The 24,335-nt window shown below is 39.8% G+C and overlaps 1 protein-coding gene across 5 annotated transcripts in view; it reads right to left on the bottom strand.

The window, feature by feature from the left end:
• The window catches only part of LOC125766958 (proteoglycan 4), a 141,359-nt gene that overhangs the window by 24,344 nt on the left and 92,680 nt on the right, over positions 1 to 24,335 (bottom strand). For all 5 annotated transcript variants that reach the window (XM_049433091.1, XM_049433090.1, XM_049433092.1 and 2 more), the window contains 2 exons: positions 17,650 to 17,685; positions 3,971 to 4,190 (listed from right to left, as the gene is read on the bottom strand). In XM_049433091.1, coding sequence (XP_049289048.1) covers positions 3,971 to 4,019 — 49 coding nt within the window. In that variant the 5' untranslated portion in view covers positions 4,020 to 4,190; positions 17,650 to 17,685. The remainder of the gene's footprint in view (positions 1 to 3,970; positions 4,191 to 17,649; positions 17,686 to 24,335) is intronic.

Genomic DNA, 24,335 nt, shown 5'->3' with positions numbered 1-24,335 from the left:
CTCATTGGGTCCATTTTTCGCACAACTTCCGCCTATTAGTGGCAATAAGCTACGGAGAGTCCCGAAGGTGTTACGAGTAGTGTGGTTCGAGCACCTGACATGACCAAACCGAACCTGGCATCCTGGTCGGGGTAATGGTCGTTCGGATGATTGGGGGAGGGGGGAGGAATGAGGAAATGAGGAAACTTTGACTAACTGCAAATTAACCGTAACTTTTCTTCTTTTTTTCACAATTCTGTGTCATTGAATCGAACAGAATGTCCGTTCGTGGTACGTGCATTGCATCAGCAGCTAAAAATAATGGAGACGAAAGGTGTTTAAGTTGGGTTTTGTTTGGTTTGTTTAACAGGTAAAGCCAAATCAGTGTAAGAGTATTATTTTTACTCTCCAGTTCTATTCTTTACAAGGCCTTACACTACAGAAAACTTGCCGTAAAATGATTTAATTGGCAGAATTAATTCCTCTTCAGACAAAACAAAGTACAAAATGTAAACTTATTGCATACTTTCCGGCGTGTAGTGTGAGAGGAATAAAATACGCAAAATCCAAGCGAAAAACAAACAGTTAAGATTTTGCTACAAATATTCAATAATAAACGATGGTGCATCCGCAATGATTTCCTTCTAACTCATCAAGATAATATATACCGTGTGGAACCTTTCCTCGGCAAGCACACACGGCAAGCAGCACAGTAATGAACCAAACCAAAGCACATTTACCATGGGTAATGCCATGGAACAAACGCATCCTCTCCGACAATTCCAACACCCAGCGGGAACAGAAGCAACCATATCCGTTCCAGTTCCGGTTCCCGTTCCCGGATCCGTTGAGAGGAAAGAAAAACGCATCACAAGCTCGAAGCGGTGTAGAAATTGTTCGAGGAAATCGATACCGACCATACCGGACCGGGGATGGTGCCCCTAATTGTAGGCAACCCACCTCGCACGGTAATGATCATTCGAACGCTCGCAACACATCGCACACCGTTTTGCCAAAAGGTTCATGCCAAATTACTTCCCCACGGGCTTGTACGACTCGTGTCACGTAGTTTTGCTTTTTGGCTTGAGAAAGAGGTACAAAAAAGAAAACATAGTGTAACGGGAAAGATAAGAATGTCCGAATACTAGACGAAGTATAAGGGGCAAAAACCAACCACCTACTCAACTACCGTTCGGTGTCTTCTATAAACACAGACCGATCAAATAAAAAAAACAAAACGCCGTAGCCAACGGTAAAACCGAACGATGGTAAACAAAACTTTTCCAAACTGGGGGGAGAGAGAAAAAGCATTCCCCGGGTGAGACTTTTCGCTTCCGACAGACAGACAAAGCTGGCAAAAGTCGATAATTGCCGGTACTTCGTCTAAGAGCACATACGTGCAGAGGCTTTCGTAGAGTGTACTTTTGCTATGAAACAAACCATGCTCTCCCGCACCCGGACGCAAGGAAGGAACACTTCGGAGACCCAGTATAATCAACACGCCACCCAAAAACCGATCCTTCCATCGATACCAACCTCGTACAAACCTCGTGAAGGAGTCGCATACGGTAGGCGTGCCGTTTGGAAAATGGGAATTTATGTAAATTTGTATCAATGGTACACACATACACAGGTATTTTATTACCGGATGTCGGTTTCGGGGTGCGAATGGTACATCCCTACTTTTGCCTGAGTGCGCCCCTGAAAGGTAGGCAATACCTTCCCAATGCTAGGTCTGAGGACAACGGATGGAGAAAAAAAAACACACGAAAGGACCATAACTACAAACACACTTGCTTCCGGTGTGTTGTGTGCGTGTATGTAAGCATTTTCCATGGTGATGGAAATGTTCAGTAAAAAAAACAAAAAAGAGAAGAAAGAAAGTAAAACTTCACTTGCAGCCTTTTGTCACACCGGGCTGAGGTATCTTTCATCGATCGAACGTCGACTTTTAGGATTGGATTGTAACCCGAAGCACTAATGCTGTTATCGGAAATTGGCTACAAAGTAGATACACCTGCTACCGGATACCGGTCCGACCATTACTATCCTATTATCGAAGCTGCCGAGTTTTTGCCCCATTCCCGGGGTCACTCCCGGTAGGGCAAGCAACGGCACACAAAGTGGATTGCTTCTAGGAGGATCGTAAAAATATCCACGACCTTTCAGTACTCACTTCACTGGATTTCAGTAGGAAAAAGAAAACCGTTTTTATTATAAAATTGAATAAAATAAAAAAAAAAATTGAAGATTTGATAAAGTAATTTAATGTAATAAATTATAGACAATTTTAAAATATTATTAACTACTAAATGTATGCTGCCTTACAGTGAATAATTCATTAAAAATAGAAGTAAGAGCGAAGGTCTGTAAGAAACAAATTGATCTATTAAACTTCCCTCAACTCATGCCGAACTATTCTCTTATCATGAAAACAGCACGTCCGTGACATTATTTTATTCGCCTCCTGACTCCATCCACTTGCCGTCCCAATCATTCTGGTGCGATTATTTACCCAACATTCGGCCCTCGCCCATAACTTCTCCGGTAGCTCCAAAACGCATACGAGCGAATGCAGTATGTCGTTCATTTTCGAACCCTGGTTGCGTTTATTGTGGTGGTATATTGCGTCTCCATCGTTTCCCTGTGGCCAACTTTTTGTCTGTTTGTGCCTTCCGATAGTGTGTCTGCACTAGTCGATTCGAATGCCACTTATGGCGCTGTTAACCTCTGGAGGTCATAAAGTTACCACTCTTGGGGTTCCGACTTGGTGTAGCTGCAAAAATAGGGGGAGGGGGACGGCTTTCTTGAGAACGATCCCAAGAAGTCTTCCTTCGCTTCGTAACCGGGACAAAGAAATACGACCAAAGCGAACCGCAAAGTGAAGCGAAGAAAATTATTTTGTAGGTTAGATGGCACTTTTCATTAAAGTTTTCCCACCGACCGAAGCTTTTCCTCCGGCATGGGTGTTTTTTTTTCTTTTGCCTCCGCCCCTCGTTTCCCGGCATGGCACGGTCATACCTTCTGGACCTTGGGCTTCCGGTGGTGTAATGACATTTGCATAAACATAACCATTTCTTGGGCGGCTCATACCCGGCCCAATGCTGACCTAAAACAACTTTTACAGCACGCCTTCGTGCCTTCCATCCTGGCGGTGTGGTTTGGTTTGGTGGTTAGTAGGAATAATGGGAAAGAAAATGCGAAGCATGAGACATGTTGTGTGTATGGAATTACAAACACACACACACACAAACTTGAACGGGCAGGAAAGTGGACGATCACGACCATCTTGATGCAGTTTGGGTGGCGTGACAAGCATTGGCTTTACTTTGTGCTTGAAATATATTTGCGTGCCTGTAATTGTTCGACCATTTAAAGGATGTTTTTTTCGGTGTTGCGTTTATTCTTTCCACGAGGGGAGACAAAGTTGACTTGCCGGCACACAAATAAATGTGTCGCTGCAACACACATCGAAAGTCCTAAATATAACTCGGGACGAGGTAAAGCAAAGTTCCCTCTCGCGAAAGGGGAATCGTCCGGGAAATCTCGTCGAAACGTTGAAGTTTAGTTCTGGAATACGTCACGCAAGGACAACATACATCACGATTGCAAACGTATTTCTCCGCAACAACAAAAGGGGTTGAAGTTGGTGGCATTTACAAATGACTACCGCAACCCATGCTTCGTGAGTTTGGCAATAATTAATCACTGATTAGGGCGTTAATTTGCGGTATTTTATGGCGTGACGAAAACAAAAGTGATTCCGCGTGTGCCTCTTGGTGCGGGGTTTTGCACAGGTCAGACTTCAGGCTTCCCGAGCCATAGTAACTCTTTTTAAGTAGCAAAACTGTGAAAGAGCCTATACCGTAAAATACTGTTTCTGGTGACCTTTAAACGAATTTGCATTACCAGATCTCGTGACCTGTTTCTGAAGGTGAAAGCAATTTTGGGGACCGAAAAAAAAGGTTGACTTAAAAATTGGTTCACTTACCTTTTGCTAGGCAAACGCACAGCAGCAACAGTTTAGCAACGGCCCCCATTATTGTAGCACTTTGATGTTACTTTTATGTCCTTTTGTTGCAGAGCTTAGTAGAGTTGAAGTGAAAGGTAAAATCCTTGTAAAATGTGTGTGTGCCCTTTTGTGCAGGAAAATTAACTTTCAATTGTTTGCATTATTTGTGCATTCAAGTTAAGGTGGTTTTAGAGAGTTTCTGTAATGAAAAAGAACGATAAAGGGATATTTAGTTTTTTTTATTCATAAGGGACGGCTTACTGCTAATGATAAAAGGATATTAATTTTGCTTTCTTTAAATATGTACATACGAACAGCCAAAAAAAAAATCATGTTCTAATGCGAATTGCATACTTTAAGGAGTAAATAATACTTCTTAAAACCAGTTTTATGGTATGATATGGTTTCATGGTATGATATTTGCTCCAATAAAAAAAAATAATTCAATTTTACATGAATTTATACAATCTAACATTAAAGAAATGATGTTTGTTGTGCATGTTTATACAAGTGACAATTATTGACATACTATTAAGAATTACCGTCATGTTGTAATGTGAATTGCATAATTTAGGGAGAAAATAATTCTTCTTAAAACTAGATCTAATATTTTCAAGGTATGATATTTGCCCTAACAAAAATAACATATTAACACTAGAACTAGCGAACCAGTGCTTATGACTGGAACGCTTCATTTTCATCACGTTATTTTTTTGGGGTTAAACAATCCTAAGGTAATTGAAACATAAGCTTTACATATATACTCTGAAATACGATCTCCAATAAAAAATAAAATATACTCCAACTCTTCGAAATTGTTTTAAAATTAACCACGAACGAAAAACGCTTAAAACGCTTGGTAGTTCTAGTGTTCAATCTCATTTTGTTTCAAAAAGGGTATTCTATAAAGAAAGGCATTTATTTATAATGATTGTGTCGGTTCTTGGTACACTTTTAACATAAACAATAACGGAACACAACAAAACAATCCAACTCATCCCCCGGAATTCCCAATAAAGTACGCCGAGTCCGCTACTGAAAACTTTCATACCCGTTTATTTACCAACAGATAAATACACTCGGCTGACGTTGAAGCAAAACTTTTTAGCCGAGAAGTCATTCCCACACAATTCACCAACAAATTTATGGAAGTAATTTTCCCATCCATAATCGAACTATCGGTGCTCATCTGCTGCTCAGAGCAGTGGAGTGGCGAACTTGCAAACGGTGACGATAAAAACAGCAAACTGGCGTGTTATGCGCCACCCTACACACACATTTCAACCACCAACACCTGTGAAAGGAAAAAGGAGCAAACGTTTAGCCAAAAACCAACACCAAATCGAGCAGTGGGTAAATAGTTTTAATTACTTTAGTTTTGTGATTTCGTATGGAGTTTTTTTTCTTCGCTTTTCGATCGCCCGCATTTAGAACGTGTCCAGCGTCAGGTGGGAAAAATATGCACAACGATTCACCGCCAGGATGGAACAACAAAATTGGAATGAAAATCTAATAGTGGCCTTACAAAAGGCTTATGCAATAATAATTCATGCGCTGCGCTGGTAGTAGTTGCTGGTGGTAAAAATAATGCCCAACGATGGTTTGTGCATTAGTTTCGACAACAAAACAACAGCAAAAGCTGAACTGTACCACCCCAGTTTTCAGTGGGTCAGTTGTGTGCTCGATGCTACAAAATTGGTCTCACTTTCCCTCCCGTAACACAAAGGCTGAGGAAAGGCAACACAAAAAATGGGGAAAAATCCATTCCAGCATCCGATCGTGCTAAAGCTGGGATAGTTTGTGTGTACAACTTTTCAGCGCCCCACACATACACACACATAGATCGACCAGTAATTGGATAATAAACTGTCTGGCAACCCGGTACGGGTGTATGCAGCGCATAAGTTATGATTCTATCCGGCACGAGGATGGTTCCCGGAAGTTATGTGCGATTTAATCCCCTTTTCTTTCTGTACGTGCATACATGACTGAGATAAAGAGGATGCTAAAGTTAGTTGAGCTCAATTAGTTCCCGAATGATGATGTGTGGTCATTCGATTTGTGCTCGGTATGGTCTTTACGTCGTGTTACTCTGTGTTACAATTGGTTAGCTCTTTCGAATGCACGAGATATGTAATACGTTGCACAAACAGCTTTTTTTGTAGTGTAACATGTATCAACTCATCACTTACGAAAGAAAGGGCGAAAAAAAACAAACCCAAAGGACTGATTTGCCAGCCATCGATCACATCGACGCTCCGCAAGACAAAAAGAAACGATCGCGAATGATGGCGCGAACAAGCGACGCCCTACATGACAGCTCCATATCAAGTTATCAATGAAGTAAGAGATCATGTTACCAATGACAGCAGGCGGCCACCGGTTGCCCTTCCCAAATGAAGTGCGAAAAGTATTGAATGGGAAGAAAAACAATCGAAGAAAGAAAAAAAAAACAATCTATTTCATGCTCCCTTTTTCCGATCGTGTGTCCTATTTCTTTTTTTTACGTTCCATACCAGTGTACCATTCACAAATTCCTTCGTCTCGCCAGTTCGACATGGAAAGCCCATGTTTAGCCTTAATTGCTTTAAGTGGAACCCGTGTGGCAGTGGGCTCGGGAATGATAAAATGGATTATTAATATTCGCATCGTCGTCGATCGTCATTTGGTGCACAGCCTCTAATTGCTACACTCGGTGACAATTAAGCCATTGTGGCGCTCCTTGCTACCTTGCCAGGCGTGGCACTTGTGATTTTACGCTCTTTTGATGATGTGTAGTTTTTTTCACTGTGTGTAAATGTTTCTTGCGTGAAGAAAAGTTGTTAATTTAATTAACGAAAAATGCAGTCCTTTTTTGTCGTATGGCAGATAATAATACAGTCACCCTAATTGAAATAATTACAGATAATCGTGGCGTTTGCACTTTGTTGATTATTTTTGATGTATTTTTTTATTCATTTGGACCGGCCGATTGATATTTTTGGTGTAATGGAAGTGCAAAAAAATTGTAGAAAAAGTTTTTAACTTTAATATTCAAGGTATAAAAGCAAGTTTAAAGGAGTACCAGTAACTGTCGATATGAATGATAATTCCAATAGTAATTATTGTTTTTATCACTATCACGCACTATCACAACCGAGTATGCCCGGGATAAGGTAAAATACAAGGAGGAAAAGCCTTGTGAAAAATGTACTTATTCAGCTTCAGAGGCTGACAATACGGCCTAAGCCGTAATAATTAATTATAAATAAATAAATAAAAATTATTGTTTTTAAAATGTCTGATTTAACGCCTGGTTTTGCACTGTTTTTAAAAACGGTAAAACACGTTTCACATTACATAAAACAATTTGGTTTTGTTTGTTAAGAGCGACCGTATGAAGACTTATTTTTACCACGTAGCTGGATAGGCAGTCCTTGCTACGGGGGACATGGTCCGGATGGAATATGATTCTGTAGTGTAGAATCGACGCCGTTTATAACATACACCACCGCTCCGCCCCTACATTACATACCTATGTAACAGTTTAATTTTAAGGTAAAAAAGTAAATAAAAAATTACGAATTGTAAATTAATTTCAGACTTATGTGGTAAAGTTTTTATTGAGATTTAATAAATCATTTTATTATTGCATTTTGAAAATGTATGACGCAATTTTATATATTATGAGAAAGTTAGTAAATTGATCAATGTAACATTGCTGTACGTCCAGTTCAAATCTAAATAATTGAAAAAATATCTAATCAACAACAGTAAGAAAAAGTTATAAAACTTTTGTAATAAGAAATAATAGAGCATACATTTTGAACAATTTCATCAACAAGTAATTACATCTCGGACATCTTTTCAAACAATAACAGCTACTCCTTCATCCAAAGATCACATCCAAAGGAGAAATTCTCACAGGATATGTTTATTTTGCACTCCTTTTCCATTGCAGATCGCTTTTAAGGTTTACGATTACAAGTAGCGTTTACTGCTTAATCCACAGCTATCTCAATCCAATCTATTTTATCTCATCATTTAGTTTTCTCTTCCCTTTTTTACCCAAGCGAATATAAGGGTTTCAAAAAACACAAACTCACCCGGAAAATAAAAGTTTCATTTGAGCGCATTAGCAAGTGCACTGTGGAATTTTTTGTTTAAAGGAAGCAGAAACACAAACAAATCAAAATACTCAATGGTGTTTTTGGTAATCCGCGGCCGGATTTGAAACTTTGCCAAACTTCTAATTGCAGCCCCACTTCAGTAGCAGCATTTAGCAGGAGAAAGTAGAAGGGGGAAAAAAAGAAATCTTTCAGCTTCTTTCCATTCGGTTCATATTATGGTTGGAGATAGTATTAAATTGAAATAAAAATTAATTTACTTCTCCTTCCAACGAAGATTCGTAACACAGTATCTTCTTACTATTAAAAAGCAATAGTGAAAAAGAACGGGAAATCCATACACTTTTAAGGCGGAAAAATGTGTTTACTTTACAAATTTCAATCCTTTCTCGAGTGGTGTTTTTGCTCATTCAAAACAAAAAAATAATAAAAGTCAAGCATTTTTTGCTACAACAGAACGGTGCAGAACTATCGAATCGACTTAACCCGATGCATTATGCGTATTTACCACGGTTCGGTATCATGGTGAAACTGGCACCGGGCCAACCATTCAGGGCCAACGCCGGTAATCATAAAACTTTTAGCGCCTTACGCTTCCTTAGCCAAATGAAACCGTACAAATTTGTTGGAAAGCACATTCTCTAGGCGGAAATTAAATGTCAGCGGCCCTGTCGACGTTCCGCTGTTCCGAAACTTTGCGTGAAGAAAAGCGTGCCGGTTGGAACCTTCCGGGAAAAACCGGCCTCCCTACAGCAAATGTTTGCCTAAGAGGTCCGAAACGGTATCTTAACTGCAATAAAATAAACGCACCACGAGATTGTTTGCTACACCTTTCGGTACATTTTCGCTTGGTACTCACTTTATTGGTACTACACTATACGATCCCTACCGATAGCAAGGGCATCACAAAACCCCATCTCAAGCCTAATCCAATCCGAGCGGCAATCATGGAAAAGTTTTGTTTTTTTCCCCAACGCTTTAGCAAAAGAAAAGTCACCTCAGGGAATTTCATGCCACGTGCGTTTCTCTACCTTTTGCCCGTTTTGCTGTTGGTATTGATATAATTAAAAAGAAATTAAAAAGTTTTCCCTTCAAGATTACTTTTAATTTGATTCTGGTCGATGCAGTTCACGGTAAGCCTTCTGCTGTACGCCCTCGCTGTTTCTTAATGGAAGCCGACTCTTGAGGGAATTTCTAGTCAGGTTACTTTCGTTGGGCTTTTAATTCAAGTCAACCATTTTCCTTACCTTTAAATTGTAGGATTTTTTTTCTTTGCTAGGATTATTTCATTAGCCATTTTAAGGAATATCTTTATTCAAGCTTAATTCTATACCTTAGCTTAAAAATATATTTATTTCAAAACTGGTCAATATTTGTTAAACACACAGAATAGAAATAAACTTCATCAAGTTGTGTTTCAAACATTATTCTAACGCACTTTTTGAATTCTTCCTAACCGTGATAGTAAAGACAATCGTTACTAGCTTTACGTACGATAATCCCGAGACATATCCAGAGCAAATCACACGCCATTAGATTTGTTCCAAGAAAGTGAACGTGGACGCGCAAGTAACGCAAAAGTTCCCAAAAGAGGTTAATTAGGTTTTATGGGAAATTGTAATTGTCTTTTGCCGGTTTAGCAATGAAGGTTGGTTTCGGCGATAGCCTACGGTTGATTTGCTGCTAGAAAGGTGTGAGCGGGAAGGGGTTTTCCCGAGAGAAAGATAAAAAATGACTTCCCTTACCGTACAGCGTCCTTACCGAGAAGCGCATTGTTACGATCGTTCTGATTCAGTCGTATCTCAGTGGAGAAGTGCATGAGTTGGTGAAATTAATTACCAAACCAAATTAAGGGCTAATGATTGTCAGATTAGCGGTGAATTAAGCATCTGTCTAAACAGCACGAAAGTGTGAAAAAGTTGTATGTTTAATTGCATCTTGTGTGGGAAGGTCGATGATGGGAGAATTAATTAATTTATAGACTACAATATGGGAACTATATTTTTGCTTCCGACACTCACAAACATAATTTAAAAAATAAATATTGAAACCATTTTTTTTTTTTTTGTTTGATTAATATGAGATATTGCATAATGCTCTTTCGTCTCGATGTGATTGTTTAACATTCAAATGCCACTACGAATTCACAAAATTTCCGAGGAAATCATATCGGATTAAAAATAACGCCTGAAAGGTATGCAAACACGAAACTTCATAATGCTATTGCGAAATTCCTTCCGCAAATTTTCATACTTTTTTTGCAACGCATTCCACCCATCCTTAGATGCGTTCTACCAACACACAATTTATGTTGCACATGACTGATTTGCCCATTGCAGATACACCAAATAAATGCACCCTCGGCGGCGTTGTACTGCATTCCTTCCTACACACGACAGGAAAAACAACACGAAACCCATCGAAAACGAATATAACTATCTACTACGCGAGTCTGACACCAAAGTATGTATATGTAGCAATTCAAACATTTGCAACAACGAAAAAAAAACGGAATGAACATCCTAGCAAAATGTACCGCATGCCGTCTCATGCTGTACGGATTCTCCGTAATGGGAAATGCTTTTAATGAAATTAAAAAATCTCATTTGATAATGTGCTTCTTCCACTGCTGACTGAATGCCGCAGCGCAATCAATGGACGCGCGGATCAGGCCCCATTTGGAAAGGGGCAGCGGTTTGGGTAAGTTATGGCACGCGTTGACTGTTTGACTCGCGTACCACGAGCCGGAATGAGCAATATAAACATAAGGATACGTTGCATCTGGCCTAGCGGTGCATAATATAACGCTCCAAACTGTGGTTCGTTGCAATTACGGGCAGGTAGCGATAAAAAAAATTTATTAAACTTTTTCCAAACTCATGTTGATAACATGAAAATTATATTAAAGTGAGATTATTATATTTTCAACGATAGAACTAGTGACGAGAATAATAACTCACTAAGGTGAATTGATTCCCAGACTCATGAATGATATAACTCGTTCATTAGTGAGTCAATGGTCGCCGCAAATTCGTGAGTAAAACGATTCTTTCATAAAAAATGTAACTCGCAATATATCTAAATCACTGTAAATGAGTTACATCACAACCGAGCTTTAACAACTCTTTGTGGAGATCATACGAAGGGCTTCATTCACTCATTCTTTATCATTCAGTTTGAAGATCACTAGATAGAATAAAATAAAAAATCCTTTCCTTTTTCAAGTTCTTGAATTTAATTTAAACCGATTTGAGTAAGTTAAGCACATATAATCAAATAATAATTACAATTATCACATTTTCTTAAAAGCAAAAATCTGAAAATTGAAATAAAAAAAATGATAATAATAATCATAATACCCCATTTTGGGTATAGGTTAAAATTAAAACAACCTCCTGACAGCATAATCCACCCGAATACATATACACGAAGGTGATGGAAAGTTCTTTTGCCTTCCCAGTGGCTCAGATGCAAGTAATGTGATAAGCCATCATTCCATTGTATTTGCAAAACGCATTTGCATTTCCTGGGTGTTAAAGCCCTATCCCGAACGAACTTACCCATCAGGGCCGGCAATCGCCGAGTAGCTAGTTTCTGTTGAAAGTCCATCAACCTAATCGCTTGCCTCGATCATGTTCCCCACAAGGGAACGTAGCCGTTTAGAAAAGGCAAGGGCTCGCAACGATGCAAGTGGATGTCCATCAGTGTGGCACGAACTGGCATACATTCTTCCCGACGCTCTGGACCATTGGCTCATCTGCAGTTTTGTTGCAATAAGTGGACATTATGTCATCATAAATCATCGCGAAGGTTTTATCGGGATGGTTCGGTCGTGGCTTGATGGTAGACAGTGGTGGAATCGTGGTGGTTAAAAATCACTACAGAATATTAGACGCCGGTGGTCGACCGTTCGTCAAAAGCCGTTGCCAGCCAGCCAAACCGGTGCAGACGTAAGACAAATGTTACGCACACCATCTTCGTTTTGTCCACCGTTTAGCGCAAATGATGCTGTGAGTATGGTTTCGCAGCCAAAGACGAGCTTAAATATGTATGCAAGAAAAATGCATCACCATGTGTTTTTGGCCCCGGGGGAAGTAGCAAAACGAACGTGTAGCAAATGCGCCCTACGCTCTCTGCTGCCTTTTACGTTTGCCACGAAGAATGCCTGACATGATGATGGAGCGGTCGACGAAGACGATGGCACCGGGGAAGTGTGTGTATGTGTGTGTGTGTTGGCAAGTGCATCATCATCTCGTACCGACTGGAAACAGTCACTGATTGCATTTGCGTCGAGTCAAGCCACCGCTGCTGCTGCTGCTGTTGAGATAAGTTATCACTAGCGGTGCATCCTATTTTCCAGCAGTTTAGTATTTTGGATGCATGGTTAGAGATAGTAGAGGATGCTTCTTCACTACGCACTACCAGCGAACAGCAGGAGGAATCAGGGCAGGGTGCAAAAATTGTGGAAAAAGGGGAGAAAAAAAAACATGACAAACCACCAAACTGTGTTGTTTTGTAAACTGTATACGAGCGCGCCTAATTCTCCGTGACAACTTTGTCATCCACTCGAGCAAAACCCGTTCGGGTGAGGAAAAAATAAAAAAACGCCCGTCAGAAGCACCAGCGCGTCATGATGGCGTCGCGTCCGCATCCAAGGGTGAGAGAGCAACTGCACTTTTCCCATTTTTCCGCGAGACTCTTCCACTTCCGCCTTTTTTTCTGAACAGAGGATCTCCATGCGGAGCTGCTTGTAACAGCAGCTAAATTGTGATTACTTTCCAGCACCGCTGTATGAACGAGTGGTTTTGCTTTTGATGCTGTTCTTTTGTCTAGGTTCTCTTTCTGATTTTTGTTTTGTAATTTGTTATGAGTAAAGTTTTAAATTGAAAATTGTTTACACTAAAAATGCATGCTGCTCGTTAATAGCTGCTTGCGGGATGGCAATGAATTTTGTGCCAATATTAGATTTGCAAAATAGCATTGAAGGTTGGGGGTTTTTGGGTGTAAGTGTGCCATAAAAAAAGGAGGTTGCAGTTTGTTGCAGTAATTTAGCAAAAAAAAGTAATTTTGTTAAATAATAACAAACTTCCAAAAAAGAACTAAAAATAATGAAAAATTCGGGTCATTATATGCGCCTAAATGTATGTAAACTAAACATAAAAAAGAATTTTTGTTTAAAAATTTACGCTCGTGTTTTGAGCTTTTGTTTTTATTGATGGCTTTTATTAATATAAAACAAAACAAAAAAAATTTCCAGATATACATACAGAATACATTTTATTACTGAAAAATACTATTCCTTTACCCAACCAATAGGGCTTCCATAATGAAAAGCGTACTTTATGTTGAATGCACCAGCACAACATAAACGAATCCGCGTTGGTACCATTGCACGATTGGCACTAATGGATCGAAAATAATCCTTCCAAAACACCCCACAAACGTAGTAAATGTGAAAATTTACACCATCATCAATATCGACACGCTGGGAAAACCGCTGGCACAAAATTCCAAAACTCCGTCCCTTGCACACATGCACACACAAACCACGCCGTAATCACATTAACGCGGAGCGCTAATCTGTAATTTATTGACCGATGCATGATTCCGAGAAATCCTTTCGGTAGTATGAACAACCCACCGCCTGTTTACCCGGGTGTCAAATTCAATAAATTTCCCAAACACCAGCAAAACCCGATGACAACTACCATGAAAAGCACACGCAAAAAAAGCTCCATTTACACCGAAATAGAAATAGCCTTTACCCAAGCTCGTAAACAACAGTCAATTATGTGATTGAAAGTTTCAGCTTCGCTTCGTGTTCGATTTTGTTGAAGAATAACAACAGCTCGCAGAAATGTTCTCTAAATTTTTGAAAGAAGCAACGGTAAAAATAAACTTTACATCCTACGCCCGCCTTTTGTGAGGTCGGTAGCATTTTTGCCAGATTTCCCGCCAGCTGTCACGATGTGCCGGTGTGGGCATTCATCTAGCCGCTTTGTTTTCTAGCACCCTCCACCTATTAATGCGTTGCGATGGTCCTCGAGTTACCCATCCCATGGTCACCATGGTGTCCCATTTCAATTGCCAACCAGCCGAAGTACACCGAGCGCGATACAACCATGGCATGGCAGCGGAAGTGGCACGGCCCGGGACACCAACCATTTGTGTTTGTTTGTGTTTTTGCACAAAAACTTTAAGACCTACAGATTATCCACGAAACGACGCAGAGAAAATAGAATGAGTTTTGAAGCATTAACCTGGCAGTTGTTTGCTTGAGCTTTGTTTCTTTTCTTTCGCTGAAAGCTAAACACTAACAGCGCCAAGTTTTCCTCCTGAAATTTCCACCCCATCCTCAAGGGAGGGAGGGGGAGTAATAAGAAAAGAAAAATTTGACAGCAAAACAAACCGCCAGCAACGATTCCTTTTTTTTCCTTTGCTTGAATCCGCGAGTGGGCGTTGTTTGCTTTGGAGAGTTTAAAAATACTAACGAGCTCTCGAGCATATGCTGTGGGCGAAATTTCTAATTTGCAATAACACAAATAATTCCACTTTATTACGTGCTATTAATTGTCTTGCTGACATCTTGGAAAATTAATTATTAATTCGCCACTTCCACTTCCAAAACTCGAAACGTCTAATCCTTTGATCCTTAACCGTGGTCGAGCCACAAATGTCAATATCAAACATTCTACATAATTCTCAACCCCAGACATTCGACTGAGAGGGCAATTGATCAATCTACAGCGTTTCTAGTGAAATAATTAGCAGCTGTGACACACACTGCTAATAAATTCCCTCTCTCAAAGGTAAATGCTCGATTTGGCATTGCACCATACAGTTTCACCGGAATCGTAACGTATTAGCACCGGTGAGCGAAGTGACAGACTATACTAATAAGCGTCAATTAAACAACCTTCTTCTTAGAACCATTTGTGCCCAAGGGCATGACAGCATGAGGGGGTTAAGTTTGTAGCCGTTTGTTTTACATTTTCCACATGAACAGCCACAACAGCAGAAGTGACACTTGCGTGGTTTTCCATTTTCAAAAAACCAACGGATGATGGAGCAGGATGAATTATGATACAGCCAGAATCGAACCGGCAATGATTCCGTTTCCTACCAGGGCCGGATAAACTGATTGGTAAAGTTCAATGAATTTCAACGACGCTTGTGTTGCGAGGCGAGACAGCAAACCTTGATCACCGAGAGCTTTTAGCTTCATTGCAAGCTAAAGAGACAGCTGAAGGATGTGCTAAAGTACTTGAGATTGATGTTTATTCCACTTGTGGCATCGTTCAAACTACTCACCCAGGCCAGGACCACAAAACTGTCTAGCGCATGTTAGTAAAGAGAGAAAAAAAAACACCCGCCCCAATATCAGGACGTGCTTTCGCGAGGAGAGAAAAATCAAACCACTGGGCGATATTGAAGAACTCCCAAACACTTACATGCCTTTTCCGTTTTACCTCATTTTTCCACGCTTTTCCCTTCTCTTTGCGTGCGGCGTGCTAAGTAAAGTGCTTTGTACATGTTTTATTTATGAGATATTTACCGAAAATAAACCGCAAGCAATCAAACACGTACCCATCATGGAGGGGCACACACAGACATACCACCCACCAAAAAAAACATACAGCGCACAATCATTAATCTTTGCTGCTTGAGGAAAATCGAAGAATATGCTTTCCATAACGGAAGCATTATTCATGACGAGCTGATGTAGACCGTTTCTCCCGGGTCGAGATCTCGTTCTCGACTCGATTGCTTGATGAAGATGCGATTCGAAAGGAGCGAAACAAGCGAAAGGAGAATACGGTATGAACGTTTGCACTGGCTTAAGCCAAGCAATTAAGGTCACTTATGCAACAGCTCACCTCATGAACATAAACCAAGCGTTGAAGATGGTACCGCCGAACCGGTACCGGTTGTCATTGCGAAGCACATAATCTCACCAGACGGCACTTCGGCCACGCTTACCAGCGAGACCAGAGGCCGATGACAGCAATTACGCCGAACGGTTTCGATCGGTGCAAGATCGAGACGCAAAAGTAAAGTGTCGAATTTATTAGCCTTTGGTTGCTGGATGGCGAGGATGGCGTTGTGAAGATGGCACCATCACGCCATGATACGAGGCTGATTATGAATGGGTGATTTTGGGAGGTTGATTTGTTGGTTGATTGAAATCTGTTGTATGAACCGTGCGGTTCGTTGACAACTGTCAAGCGATGCTGATTAATGGAAATGTATCTAACTACGTTTTAGGTTCAATATCGGGCGTTTTAGGTGCCTCAAGGAGTAAATGATTGAATCAAACATTTGGAAATTTTATAATACATTTAACAGTAATATTGCCATGATATTCTCTGTGAGTGAATATCTTGATTAAATAATTAAAAAAAAATGTTAATTAACTTAAAAATTAAATAAAACTTGTTCTTCTTCAAATTGATATTGTACTAAGAATCATAGTGTTTTTTGTTACTAACCCATAAAATTTAAACCTCATTTTAGGAATAATCCTTCGGGAAAATTTCTGTCAGGTGATTCTTAAACATTATCATTATTATTTGTTCAATTAACTTTTTTTCGTTAAACATTGTTGAGGCCATAAGAGTGTTCCGTTTAAAGGTCACTTCATCTGTGTTTTGTTTGTTTAATGTTCCGACTGCAAAGAATTTATGGATGGTGTGGTGTATGTGATAAACTTGCGCCGGATTAAAATGACTGGACCTGGTGTCAAATCCCATCTGGGCCGTCTCCCTGTTGCAAGGACTAGTCGGCTACAATATCTTAAAGGCTTGAGCATGGTTAAGTTACAATTACGACCAGCTAATGGTCACACAATAGACTAGTACATGTAATATTTTTTTAATTTTAATTTCTCCTTTTTATATTGACAAAATGATGAGAAATTTTTGAACAAAACTCAATTTATCAACATTAATTCTTTTCTTCATTCAATTCATTCTTTTTTAAATTGTTACGCTAACCATTTGAAAGATATTAAATGTATATCCTTCCTTTGGTAATGATGGTTAAAATTAGTTTTATAATTACAGTACTTTTGTTAATTTAAGCAAATTTTAAATTTGTAACCTGATACTAATAACCGAAATCGTTATATCTCGAACGATCTGAAGGTGTCACCAGGTAATCATCTTAAGAACTTAATTCAAATTTAAAAAAATCGTTCAATAGCATCAGTGTTTGGCATACAGAAATGAAGGTTGTGAAATTATAGCCATTTTTGCGTAACATTAACAATAGATTTCAATCCTTGTTTGACTACAACTTAATAAAAACACAAATCAGATTAAACGACTCTTTTGCTATCGCAAATCTGTAACCAACGTTGATGTAGAAACACATTGACTCATAAACTTGCAGTATTTACATGTTGAATATTCAAACCAATCTTATCATGCCATTGAAAACCATTGTGAAGAAACATACAACACCAGTTTTTCTTTTTTTTCGTTGCTACTCTTGTCGATCTTGTGCCCACGCACCAAGCACCTAACACGCAACACAACGCACGACCGTACTTACCCGCAAAAATGTATGCTCTCCAGCGATTAGCTCAACCTGTAACGATAACAGTAAAGATAGGGAAACTTTATTAGCATGGAAAGCGAATGCCACCTATCCTGAGGAGGCGTGTGCCCTTATGACATTAAAGCGTACCAGAGACATTAGTCTGAACGGTATGGAGCGGTATTACAGAGTTTTTTTTTGGTTTATTTTCCCTTATTTAATTTGTTTCCCTTCCAGCCTAAACGCCCAGTGGGGCAGAGCAAATATTCATGATCTTTATGACACACTACGAAACATTGGCGTCATACCCCAGAAGGAATGGACTGTGGTTTTTATTTTGTATCACAACTAACCACACCAGCCCAAAACCGTTGGAAGAGGGATGCTTATTTGCTTTCTTTTATCGCTTTCTCTCTCTCTCCCTTAGCTTTTCCTTCCTAATCAAGTTTTGCTCCAAATTTGCTTTAGGGCGCCAAACCCCAAAGGGAGAGTTACAATCCTCCCTCAATTCCAACCGGACATTACGCTGTGGTGTACCGGTCTTTAATTAGCATTCTTCGACTTCGCTTCCGGTTCGGTGCCTTGGCTGAACGCCCTCGGACGGACGAACCTTTCAAAACCCTCAGTGAAAAAAAACGCAAATAGAAGACACAAAACACCACACGAGACGCAAAAGGACGTCTTCGATAAAATGTTTACTGCTTCCGGCCGAACGTTTTGGGGTCGCACGAGCGTGTCATGTGATTATTTCTCGGGAAGGCATGAATCCTCAAACCAAACGTCTAGCACATTTTGACGTCCCTTCTAATCAATGCCCAGCAAAAGGAAAAAAATCTCTCCCCCCGCCGGCAAATGGAAGCATCCGGTCCGAAACCCTGAGGGCCGGAAGTGGCCAACGATAACGGACAGTTTATTGTCAGAAGCTTGGAGCGGTATTTTTGGAAATTTTATGCTTTCCCGTCCTGGCCGTTGGTTTCTGGCCAGCGCCTATGGTACGGTCAACATTTTGTTCACCGCATCTGATGTTTTTCTGACGAACTACATGCGGCTCATTAGCCCTCATTACCGATAGCGGGCGTGGAACGTAGGCAGAATGGTAAAAAGTGGAAGTAAATGACAAACATTGTCAACATGCAGATAAATAACACTGTTGCGCCGTCGGGAACGTGCACGATAATGTAATTGATTGTGCTTTAACATGGGCAAGAAAATACAAATTAATTCGTTTAACTGTGATTAGAATAACATACCAATAATAAAAGCTTTTCTGCATATTTTGGATAACAGCGTAGTTCACTATCTAAGATCACTTTCTTTCAATTTCAAAAATTCTGTAACTATAATTTATTCACGAAAAATTTGGTCTATACCATTTATATGATCAAAGATTATAAATGCATTAAATATTAACAATGAAAGATCAACAAAACAAATTAATTGATATTTTCTCGGTAATTTTAAGGTGTGTGTGCAGGGGAACAGATTCACAATAAGAAGAATGCCGATTAAGCGGGTTCGCTTTTAGCCGAAACTTCGAATTATCGGTGATTATGTGAATTTACAGCACGGAAAATTCACCACCGGTTAAAAAAGAACTCAAATTATGGAAATTCCACTCAAAAAATAGAATTCAACGTGATTTGACATACAAACTTTAAACCCGATGATAACAAGCAGTAAAGTTTTCATATGATATAATATGCTTAAGTTTAAGTCAAAATTAAACACTTCCTTTTCAACTATAAGCATAGAATAATAAAACAACTGTTTTTCACATAAATCTACTCACCATCTATTAGCAAAAATGAAGTGCTTGAATTCGTGGATACCCAAACTATGAAATTTAATTTGAATCTGAATTTGAATTTGAATTTGAATCTGTTTGTCTGTTTGAATTGACCGTAATAGATTACCTCCTTAGATATACGAAGTATGGAGCAAATGACCCGATTTCCTCTACGTCCTGACTATTTAATAACTTATTTTTTTTTATAAAACGTTTATTCAGTGTGTTTAGTTAGGTTACAAAAAAACATTTTTTTACTTTACTTAATACTACATTGCAAGACGTTTAAATCAATCACAGCATCTTTGTTTCCAATGATGTGGATGACATAATTTGCGAACAGTTTTAAAACCATACTCTTATCTGCCGGTCTAATTCCGTGCAGTAGAGGAGTATGCAAATCCTGGAAGTTTAATGTCGCGTTTGGAAGGATAGTTGTTATTTGTTGCCCTAAGAACTTATTCGAACAGTTGAACTTTAATGTAAACTTGACAGCATTTATGGAGCAATTACATTGTCTTTAGTGTGATATTTCATGTATATTTCGTCTTGTTTAGACGTATGAAGAATGGAAATTAATTACTCAAAACAATGCGATTAAATTGTCGAAGATAAACAATTTAAACCAACTTTAAATACATTTAAATTTTTATTGCCATTAGGAAGTGAGCCAGACAAACAATGACGTCTTGTTTACCAATATTCACCTTATTACATTCACCATGTTCGAAAATTTCGGAGGGGGTCGGGAAAAAACACATCCAGCGTTTGCTGAAGCGTACAAAAGAAGTCGACATTCCCTGGAATTTCCGCCCCGAAATATGTGAACGTTTGGACGCCGACAATACGCGCGGACAATTGTGGCCAAGTGAGTTGGACGCGTCCAACGCGGTAGGAAATGATTTCCTTTTACAAGTGTCTACGACGCAGTTTTCCTCCATTCTTCGTTTTCATGTTGGAACCAGCAAACGAAGAAGAAGAAGATGATGATGATGATGATGATGTCTTCCGGTTTGCCGGGTACGCCGGAAGCAAAACTGCTAACACACACACACACACATTCACATTTCCCACATTCCACCACACTGGCAATGACATTATTTTCCTGCATTGTTGCGTTCTTATCGGCAATGGCTCCGGAACGCTACAGCAAACCATGTGTGAAAGAGACATCTAGCCATGTTTGCGTTGTATTTTTGGACAGCATTTTTCCGACATTTTTTTCCCTCCTTATGCTTTTACTATTCGTAGGCCATACATTAAGACGATACACATTGCGATCATTTTGCGACCATTCCGCAACCAGACGCAAACTCATGTGGAAGAAATATACCGAAAATGGAATTCAATCTTGCTCATCAAGATAGATTTTTTTTCGGGTTGAAATAAAAATTTGTACTGCGGTTAGTTGGGCACGGGAAGATGAAATATGCGACGAGAAGCAACATAGCAAAAGTAGCTTCTTTCTGTCAGAAAAATTTCATTGCCTGTACTTGGGTCGCGAGTATGAGAAAAGGCATCATTCCTTTTGTGTGTGTGTGTTTTAGAGAGCAGACAAACGAAAAAAAAATGTGGAGGACGAAATAGCGATGGGACAGTAAGAACGGTAAAGCAGCAGCTTGTTTGTGGCTGTGTCGTATGGAATCAGACTCCTGTGTGCAACCCGCCACACCAGGAAACATGTCAACCGAGACCAGTCTAGCAAACGCTTGACAGTTCTCGTCTGCTCGGTACCGTGAACATCTCACGGATCGGAACAATTGTTTTCTTCAGCAGGGGCGTAGCAACAACAACAACAAAAAACAGCAAACGTGAAGAAAAGCGCGACTATCCTTACGACATGCGGTAACCGTTCCTGCTTGCCGCATAAATGTTTCACCCGCAAGCACAAACGGTTCAGTTTGTCCGAACATCGGGCGCACATTAGTGTGCCAGCCAGCAATTTTGCCCGCTCGCGTAAGCACACAATTGGTTTGGCTGGGGCTACATTGGGTGCGCTCTGGTAAAATCATTGTTTGGGGTAAAGTAATTTGTCCCGACATGAGAACGGTTTTGCGAAGCATTCTGCCAGCCAGCCATAGTTGTCCGGGACGCGACAAAGAAACCGTTTTGCAAGAAACCGTACCGGAATATGGTTCTACTTCCACTTGGAAATACATAAATCTGTCACAAACGATTCGTTCTCGGTTGGTACGGTTTGGTTTTTTGGGAGGGCAAAATTACATAAAACACATCAGCGTGATAAATAATAAATTGATTTCGCTGGAAGCGATCAATCTTTGGTTTGACAAAAAACCCGACAAGACCGACAAGAGTGTTTCCGTTTTGAGTGAAAGAATAAATTTTACATTATTAACAAGACATGTGAGATGATTTTTTTTGCTATGAGCGAAGCATTCAAAGACAATTGTTAATTTAATTTCAATACACCTCCTTGAAGGTTGAGGCACGCGTAAGTCTTTTTTGGAAACCCATTCTTTAACCCGCACAGGCGTTAATTAACCTTTCACAAGGTTTGGGTAATTAATTTCGCTTCACTGTAAGCAAAGCACTGTATAATGAAGCTCATGGTTTGCATGGCCAACAAGCTCACATCTGGAAAATAAACATTACGATTTAATGATACGATAGGAGAACAAAATACAGCTCACAAGACACATTGTTTCTTGCGAATGTGTAAAGAAACCGCTCTGAAACCAGATCAGAAAATATTCAAAAATATGTACCACATTTCGGTTGTTTTTTTTTTTGCTCTCAGACCTTTCCTATGCAACACGGTACCCGGGCCCCGTAGCTCATCTTCTCATTGCGCGTGGTTTGATTTTAATTAATCACCAATTAGCAGCAGCATATGGTAGCTGTTTGCCGTTTAATGAACCATTTCATACAATCCCTTTTGCCCAAAAGTGAAACCAAGTGAAAACCCCTGGAACGGAAGAAAAGCTTCACTGCAAATGAGTTGCTTGTTTTTCGAACATTCCGTGTTTTTTGTTGCTGCAGATCGATTTCTTTTCCAGTTTTTTTTTTATTTTGATAGCAAATTTCAACAGCTCGTTAATTATCACATTCGCTTCGGGTTGATTTCCAACCAAACCCCCAACCCCCCCCCCCCCCCCCCCCTCCCATCTGCCATGATACGGAATGGAGTGATATCTTTTTAATGAAGAAAAAGTGATAAAATATAAAGAATTTTTCCACGGAATCATGTATCGATGGAGACGCCAGGTGGTTTTCACCAGTTTGAAATCATTAGCGAAATTTGTACAAAACAAAACCTCTTCTTTGGTGTAAAATGGTAAAACATTATAATATGATGCTTTTTTTCAATGTAATTTTAATGTTATGAAACCGTTTATCTCATTTGCAATAATTTAGTGTAACTATAAATGGCAATACTTACAGCATTATTTATCGGTAATATTGTACAATTTCTCTCTCTCTCTGTGTAATGTTGCGTGCGCACTTGAGGAAAGTTTGTTTGAGTGTAATTTTATTTCAAGCTCTAATTTACAACAAGGATAAAGATCCTGTGTTGCATTGCTGAGTAATTAATTTTTTTATCAAATCTTTGTTATGCGAATTGCATACGTTGAAGGTGGGAACAAATCATGTCCATATATTAAACTTTCTATCGGCCTTCCACCTTAAACGGCTTCAATGTAGTCTGGTAAAACCGAATGAACTTGAAAAGAATTGATTTATTTTTCTAGACAATAACTTGTTTAAAATATGCATTCAAAAAACATATTTCAATACGAAGTTGTTTAGCAAATGTTATCAAAATCCCCCAATAACGTTGCTGATGCAATATGCAAATTTTCCTACTCATCACATAGTGGAATTGAAGCAACAAAGAGTCAAAATACCCGATATATCTAGATTGGTTTAGCCATCATTCTCAAAAAAAATCCCCCTTAGGGACTGCTACTCAGTTTTTTGGGAGAATTTGCATCTGTTTGTACAATATATTCCTCTGAGTACGAAGAGAAAAAAGAAATACATTTTCCAAAAACCTTACCCATTCATCATGCCAACTGGTGCTACTTTCTACGCAATAAAATAACTTGCAACGAGACAAATTGCATAATGTGTAATGAAATTGACTAAAAATTCATATCATGCGGAAATTGATTGAATTTCGAATTTCGATTTCAATCAATATGCAAATGATATTACTACCGCGTACGAAAACCCCATTCCACGTTTTTGGGGGGGGAAGGATGGCGGTGTGTGTTGGAGGGAAGGGTGAGGCGAATGGGCTACGAATGCCACCAGGAATGCAAACACGCCTGCACCTGGCTACCCTGCCCGGTGTGATCTACAATCGCAACCTCCCCCGAACGTGGACGTCGTCACGTCGAACAAAATTTCAGCACAAAACCGCGGGAATGTGGCTTCACTTTGCCACAGTTCCCTGGTAATGCCCGGACCTCTTTCCGCTAATGTACACGAGCTGATGCTGTTTGGTTGGTGGATGCGTTTTGCGTGCAGCAGGCAACAGCAAACGGTAACCGGGTTTTGTTTGCTCTTTGCGTTTGTAACCCGCCGTGCAACGAGAACAGTGCGCGCGCGGTAAGGCACAAACAGGTCGGGTAGCAGTGTGTATTGGGATTTATTCCAAACACTTGCCATGGAGTGTCAATCTGGAGCCGGCTTTTCCGAAACGAGCGATATGATTCGAATCACGTAAATCATCATCTCGTTTGTCACTCGACGGAGGTTTACGGAGCTTACCTATTTTGGAGGATGGTCGCGGTCCCGTCGCATGATTGCATCTTGAGTGCAGACGCTTCAAGAATGGGTGAAGCTGTCTAATCTCGGTTAAATGTGCAACCAACCGTACATTGGCAGAAGGAGCGCTAGCAAACAAGACGTTTGGAGAAGTTGAATAATCTCTACCGAACGAAGCGATACC

Source organism: Anopheles funestus, chromosome 3RL, assembly GCF_943734845.2.
Source record: "Anopheles funestus chromosome 3RL, idAnoFuneDA-416_04, whole genome shotgun sequence".
Lineage (NCBI taxonomy): Eukaryota > Metazoa > Arthropoda > Insecta > Diptera > Culicidae > Anopheles > Anopheles funestus.
Note: the sequence above shows the minus strand (reverse complement) of the source record. Positions and strands in the feature narration are given on the sequence as shown.